Below are 7,200 nucleotides of genomic sequence, written 5' to 3'. Positions count from 1 at the left end.
CACCTGGCCCAGGGGGCATCAGATGTGGAAATGTGTGCTCACCTGGCCCAGGGGGCATCAGATGTGGAAGTGTGTGCTCACCTGGCCCAGGGGGCGTCAGATGTGGAAGTGTGTGCTCACCTGGCCCAGGGGGCGTCAGATGTCGTGCTTCATCACTCTCAGAGGGGCTCTCGCTCAACCCTGACCTAAGCTGCTTGGCAGCGAACCCCAGGGATCCTCCTGTCTCTGTCCCCACAGCACCCGTTTTTACGTGAGCCCATGTGGTCCTCATGCACCAGCTCCGTTAGCCCACTTACCTAGCATCTCCTGAGAGCTCCCGATGGTTTTGGTTTGTTTTGGTTTGTTTTTCCCAAGGCAGAGTCTCACTATGTAGCTCTGGCTGTCCTAGAACTCACACTATAGACCAGGCTGGCTTTGAACTCACAGCGATCTGCCTACCTCTGCCTCCTGAGTGCTGGGTTAAAGGTGTGTGCCTCTACTTCTAGCCCCACCCCTGGTTTTTGGAAATGGTCTCATTCTTTGACCTGGTGCTGACCAGGTAGGCAAAGATGATGGTTCAGGGAGGATCAGGGATTCTCCAGTCTCAGCCTCCCCAGCCCTGGGAGAGAAGTCAGTGGTTAGAGCACTGCTGCTCCTGCAGAGGACCTGGGTTCACTTCTCAGCACCCACATGATAGCTCACAGCCACTGTGACTCCAGTCCCAGGGAATCTGACGCCCTTGTCTGGCCTCTGTGGGCACAGGACAGACATGGTAGATCATTCATACATTCATACACATAAAAATAAAAGGAACTTTAAAGGTAAAACAGCATGCTCTGGTTCGTTGTTTGCTTGTAAATGGCGTCTGGGGACTTAAACGCAGGTCTTCATGGTTGCACAGTCAGCACCCTTACAAACTGAGCCATCTCCCAACCCCAGGGAGACAGGATCTCACTCTCACTCTACCCTGGGCAGCTCCTGAACTCTAGATTCTCCTGCCTGGCTCCCACGTGCTCGGCTCATAGGCGTGTACCACCACACTTGTTTTAAATGTGTTTTGTTGGAAAAATCAGCTAAAGCCACATGACCACAGACCCTTCCCATACTCAGCGGAAGCCTGGGGCTGGGAGGCCGAGCGGGCCCATGACCCACCCATGCCTGCCGTTCACTCACCGAGCTCCCCACCGCCAACAGAGAAATCGCTGTCTAGAATGACCCACTTAATGATCTTGGCGCCCTCCGAGGGTGCCTCCGCATTCACGTCCTGGATGCCCTGGTTGATGAACTCTGTAACCAAGGGGTCACGGTTTTCTAGGACATCTGTCAACCAGGTGGACCGACTCCGCAGCTTCCGGCAGCAGGCCACGGCCTCGCTGGTCAGGGCGCCCCGAGCCTCTCCAGTCTCCGGATTGATCTGACACTGTGGAGGCAGGCAGGCAGAGTTGGTGTTCTGTGAGCATCCTTCCGGGCCCAGTCTCATGGTACACACGTCCTTCAGGCTGCAGTGGCCAGTGTATCAGAAAGTCCCGCCAAATCCACTAGGAAGGGGCAGAGCATGCAGCTCAGAGGCCATGCAAGCCTACAGAGGCATCTGGGAGTCAGTTCTCTCCTTCCACCATGTGTGTCCTGGGGATGGAACTCAAGTCATCAGGCTTGGCACTGAGACAGCTCTCCAGTGCAGCCCACCTTCCCCTCAGCCTGGCTGTGGTTGATATCCTCAACTTGGTACCTTGCTGCCAATGGCCCTATGTTCATGCTTTGAGGGACACTGGTCTACAGGGAATATTCTAGATTCTTCTATGCTCTGAGGCACTCTGTACCTCTCCACAGAACCCATAGCCGGAGCTGGGGTGTGACTCCACAGGAAAGCTGACAAAGGGTAAATGTTCAGTGTTGACAGAACAGGATCTGCAGTCACCATGACAACACACCCCTGGAGTGTGTCTGGGTTTCCAGCATAACGGAGAGGAATGTGGGCAGGGGTCCCTGGGGGGAGCAGGGCTGAGAGGTGACTCAGTGGGTGAAGCCCCTGCTAGGCCAAGGCAGTGGGTTCCATCTCTGGGACTGTGTACAGGTGGGAGGAGAGGATGCAGTCCACACAGGTGCTGTGGTACATGAACACAGACACTCAATAAAAAAAAATTAAAAATTAAGCCAGACGATGGTGGTGCACACCTTTAATCCCAGCACTCAGGAGGCAGAGGCAGGCGAATCTCTGTGTTCGAGGTCAGCCTGGTCTACAGAGTGAGTTCTAGGACAGCTTGAGCTACACAGAGAAACCCTGTCTTGAAAACTAAAGCCAAAACAAGTGTGTGTGCACGCGCGCACGTGCATGAAATTCAGAGAGCATCAGTGCATTCCTCTGGCACTGTCCTTTTTTGGTTTGAGGCATGGTCTCTTGTTGGCCTGCAGACTCGCCGGTGTGCTCCAGCGTGCCCAGGCTCCGGTACTCACTTTATGGACCGTCTCCCCTTGCCCTTCGATGACTCTGGTTAGGTATTTAGTCACAGAGACAACAGCCACCAAAACGGTGACTGAGGAGCTGAATGACTCCCATCCAGCCCATCTCATTCGGTACTGTCAGAGCCTTGCTGTGGGGGAGCCGCTGGGTACCTTTAATGTGAGGAGGGCACACAGGTATGGGGCATCCTGGCCCACCAGCATCACGTAGCGCACAATGGGGATGCGCGTCTTCACTCGCTCCTCAATGGGACTCGGGTTGACCATTTCGCCCGAACTCAGCGTGATTATATCTGTGGCAGGAACGAGAAGCGTTTGTCTCTGAAAAGGCACATCAAGTGGTTTCTTGGGGCTGCGTGGGGTACATCCCCTGACATCCCCTCCTGGAGGGAGTGGGGCCAGCTCTTCTTCTTTGTGTCATATGCAGCCTGCACCTCTGTGCCACGTTCCTCACCGTTGCTGTTCCCCATGACATAGAGGAACTTGTCAACATCCAAGAAGCCCAGGTCGTTTGTGTGTAGCCAGCCCTGGTTGTCCATCTTCTTCTCCGTGCTTGCCTTGTCGTTGAGGTACCCCATGAAGATGTGGCGGCCCCACATACACAACTTTCCGATGCCTTCGCGGTTCTCTTTTTCCACCTTTGTGTGACAGTTGGGCAGTGCCTTCCCACAGCTGTGGGCGTGGAGGGGATAGCAGGGATGGCATGCTCCCCACCAGGACATGATACCCCTAGGGCCTCCCCTGTCTCCTCCTCTCCTACCCCTTTACTGTCTCTCAGTCGAAACAAAACAGTGCAGAAAAATATGAAATAATTAAGGTTAAGGTGCCAACGTGCAGTCAGGACATACAACCAAATGTCCCCCTGCCTCCTCAGGATCAGACCGAGGCCTACAGGCTGGTCATCCACCTCTCTCCACTGGGCACATCCTAAACAACCAATCAGAATGGGTTTGCTATTTTAGCATTCAGCCCAAAGCTGGATGTGATGACTTCTGCCTGTTGTCACAGTGCTTAGGAAGTTGAAGCAGTAAAGTTTACTGTGTGAGACTAACCATAGCTGTGCAGGAAGATCCTGTCTCAGAAAACAAACTGCAACAAAGCCAGGGAAGGGGTAGGGGTTGGTGGCGCACGCCTTCTATCCCAGGACTTAGAGACAGAGGAAGGCGGATCTCTGAGTTCGAGGACAGCCTGGTCTACAGAGCGAGTTCCAGGACAGGCTCCAAAGCTACACAGAGAAACCCTTCAAAACTGCTGTGTCTCTCCTCAAGCACAACCCGAAGCAATGTGTAGAGAGGCCCCATCTCCCAGTCTGTTGCCAGGCTTGCTCTGAGGGAGGTTGCCCTTCGTGTGTGGGTGCCCAGTACCTGCTTGGTACTCAGAGGGACCTGGATTCCACCTCCTCTCACCTCTGCCCTTCACCGCAGAGAGAAACATCCAGGAGAAAGGTGAAGGGAAGCTTTGCCCATGGGACGCAGCAGTCCCTTGCTCAGAGGTAGCCTGGATCCCGGGGACCCCTGACCAGCTGCTGTCCCGAGGGGTGGGGAGGAGACAGAGCCTCCCACCCAACCCACCTCAGGAGTCGGAAAGCCTGGTGGCTGGACAGAGTGTGCAGTCCACTGCTCTCGGTCAAGCCATACAGCTGAAAGATGGGGATGTTCAGGCCGAGGAAGAAGTCCACCGTGGCCCTCGGCAGCCCCAGACCCAGGTTCAGGAACTGCTGGCAATGGTTGAGACCCAGGAACTTCCTGGCAGGGTCGAAGGTCAGCCTCTTGGCCATGCCGAAGCACAGTGGCTGGTGGATCTGCCTTTAGAAGTGGAGCCATGGCCACGGTGTGATTGCTGCCCCGTCCCCGGTCTCCGTCCTCCCTGCCCCCAGCGCCCACCGCACCCCTGCAGCCGCCTCCTGTGGGTGCTGAGTCCCACACGCATGGCCCAGCGGTCGATCTTCCTGCGGAAGGCTGTGGAGTCCAGGTGTTTGGTCTTCAGGTTGTCCAGCATACGGTCCCACACCCACGGGATGCCGCAGAACGTGGTGGGCTGAACTTCGCGGAGCATCTCTGTCAGGAAGCCCTGGATGGGACGGGACGGGGCGCTGGGGGACCGTCACACAAGGGTCATGAGGTGGGAAGCTTCAGCATGGGGGCCAGGATGGAGCCAAGGACAGCGCAGGTGACAGGCAGCGCCAGGCCACAGAGGCCCCTGTCCCGAGTGAGGGAGAGAAGAAAAGGGCCAGAAATGGGGAGGACAGAGGCTGTACCAGCTCTTGTTAGTTCGCCCCATGCTCATACCTGCCTCAGCTGGCCCAGAGACAGCAAAGGATCCTTAGCCCCCTTTCCTTTGCTGCCCTCACTCCCAGAGCTTACCGTGCCAGGAGCTCGTGGTGGTCCACTCCCCTTCCCTGCCTCCGATGAGGGGAAGTAGACTGTTCCAGCCACGGAGATGGCCACCCACACATCCAAGATCTGGACCCCAGCGTAGCAGAGCGGCAGGTAGCTCACAAGGACCTCCTGACCATCAGGCGGACACTTGTACCCCAGGCTCTGAACAGTGGCTGCTGTGGTCCATGTGATCTGAAAGGCATTTTGCTAAGTCAGGCCTGGATCCTTAGTTCCAGGAGCCACCACGCTGGACCGGTCCCTCAGGTCCCTCGGGGAGCAGCACTCACGTTGTCGTGGCTGAGCATCATGACCTTTGGGGTCCCTACGGTGCCCTGGCTGTACACCAAAGCACAGCACTGGTTAGGCTTCTGTGAGTCGATGATTTGGTCCAGTTTTTCATCCGAGATGCCATCTGCGAGGTCCAGGAAGCCTTTCCACTGTAGAAAGGCTAGCCAATGGGCTTGGGGGAGTCAAGGCTAGCCCAGAGACCCACCCAGCCCAGCCACCTGAGCTCCATCTGCACCCTGGATATCAGTCAGGAAAAGGAAGGCCATTTGATAAATGTTCCAAAATAGAGGAACTACAAGAACGTAGTGCCAGACACGTAAGGACACACACTTAATCCCACTTGGGGTGGGGAAATTAAAAAAAAAGAATCCCACTTTGGCTTCGCTGGACTCTCAATGTCACCCAGCACCAGGCTTGGCCTCTCTGTCTGGGCCTGTGGCTGGCTTTCCATCTCTGACGTCCCTGTCTGGGCATACCGAGTATAGATTGGGCTGTACTTCCTGGATGTCTTCTCTGTATTGTATGATGGCCTTGAGATGCTTCAGGTAGCCCTGGATCTGCAGGACACCATGGGGTCAACACCAGCAAAGAGGGGGATGCCTGTAGCTCAGGCTGGACTCAAACTCACTATATAATGGAAAGTGACCTTGAAATCCTGACTGGTCTTACTAACACAGACGGTTTCCATGTTGCTGGGCATGGAACCCAGAGCTTCATCCATGCCAGGTGAGCACTGTGCCCACCGAGCTCAGTCCCAGTGTTGAATATATGTGTGTGTGTGTGTGTGTATATACATATATATATATTCATTCTTAAAATACATATTCTTTTTAGTTTTATCATATGTGCGTCTGCACTGCTCCTGTACAAAGTGGAGGTCCAAAGGGGGCGTCCGGAACTGGAGCTACAGTAGGTGGTCCCTAGCCACTGTGTGGGTGATGAGAACCCAACCTGGGTCCTCTGCAGGTGCAGCCAGCGGAATGCTGCAAGTGTACACGCTTCTGAGCCAGCTCGCAGGCCCCTGCCCCAGCAGGCCCCACTGCTGAGACATGCCACCAGCCCGGTTTCTTACCATTCGTTTCTGTTTTATTTCACTTATGGCTGTGTGTGTGTGTGTGTGTGTGTACATGCACGAATGCGCATGCTCACACATGCATGGCATTGCTGTTTTCCTCTATTGCTCTCCACCCTTAGAATTTTTAAAATTTAGTTCTCTTACTGTGTTCATGATGCAGGCATGGTCATCCGGGGTCCCAGACCCCACGGACTGCCCAACAGAATCCCAGATCTACATACCTGAGTGGAGGGGCGCGAGCTCACTCAAGCATGTGGCTGGGGCAGGCCTGGCCTCTCTCTCCCACTCCCTCTGCCTTGCTAGAAATAGTTAGATTGCATTGCTAAAGCTACGTGCCAAGGTCTGTTCCCTTGCTTGCCCACTTTCTCCTTCTGTGACTGACTACCAACGTCCAGCTATCAAAGTATGGAAGTCCAGCAGTCAGAACCCCCCTTTGGCTTACTTAATTAACATGGACAATTAAAATGAAACACCTCTTCCTACCAGGGTTTCCTGTTTTACCTTTATAAACCACAATTTTCCTATTGAATCCTGTCCTTTATCCTCTGGGACAAACACCCTGCCCCTCTCCCCGTTTCCTTCCCCTGCCTTCTCTTTGTCTCTCGGTTTTGGGTATCTTATGCCGATACCTGTCCTTTCCCTGAGAGCACCCAGAGCCCGTGCGCCCCAGGCTCTCACCTGGACAGGCTCTCACCTGGTTGACTTTCTGGAGCTGTTTGTCATTGTCCACCAGGATGATGTCCATCTCGGAGGCTTCGGCAATGACCTGGCAGGCTTTGGGTGAGTTGCTGCACAGGATACCCACAGAGATGCCGCTGGAAGCAGAATTCAGGGGCTGCAGACCTCGTGAGTGGGGGCTTTGGGGAACTGTGTGGTTCTTGGGGTCCTTCATGCCTCCTTGGAAGGTGGGGTTCAGGGTAACCCCTTTCAAAGCTTCTACTAATGTTCCATGTGAGCTCAGGGATGGCTCAGTGCTAGGATATTGAAAGAATATATAGAGGAGGGGGCTATATTCATATA

The 7,200-nt window shown here is 54.7% G+C and overlaps 1 protein-coding gene across 1 annotated transcript in view; it reads right to left on the bottom strand.

Annotated features, from left to right (window-relative positions):
* Window positions 1-7,200, bottom strand: part of LOC101988125 (long-chain-fatty-acid--CoA ligase ACSBG2) — a 12,409-nt gene that overhangs the window by 1,439 nt on the left and 3,770 nt on the right. Inside the window, exons 3-11 of the mRNA XM_005371140.2 lie at window positions 6,875-7,077; window positions 5,582-5,662; window positions 5,105-5,254; window positions 4,803-5,009; window positions 4,328-4,509; window positions 4,011-4,244; window positions 2,894-3,111; window positions 2,593-2,732; window positions 1,153-1,399 (exon numbers count right to left, since the gene is read on the bottom strand). Coding sequence (XP_005371197.1) covers window positions 1,153-1,399; window positions 2,593-2,732; window positions 2,894-3,111; window positions 4,011-4,244; window positions 4,328-4,509; window positions 4,803-5,009; window positions 5,105-5,254; window positions 5,582-5,662; window positions 6,875-7,077 — 1,662 coding nt within the window. The remainder of the gene's footprint in view (window positions 1-1,152; window positions 1,400-2,592; window positions 2,733-2,893; window positions 3,112-4,010; window positions 4,245-4,327; window positions 4,510-4,802; window positions 5,010-5,104; window positions 5,255-5,581; window positions 5,663-6,874; window positions 7,078-7,200) is intronic.

The sequence above is a fragment of the Microtus ochrogaster genome, unplaced genomic scaffold, assembly GCF_000317375.1.
Source record: "Microtus ochrogaster isolate Prairie Vole_2 unplaced genomic scaffold, MicOch1.0 UNK98, whole genome shotgun sequence".
Classification (NCBI taxonomy): Eukaryota; Metazoa; Chordata; class Mammalia; order Rodentia; family Cricetidae; genus Microtus; species Microtus ochrogaster.
The sequence above is the reverse complement of the archived record's forward strand: the minus strand, read 5'-3'. Positions and strand labels throughout refer to the sequence as shown.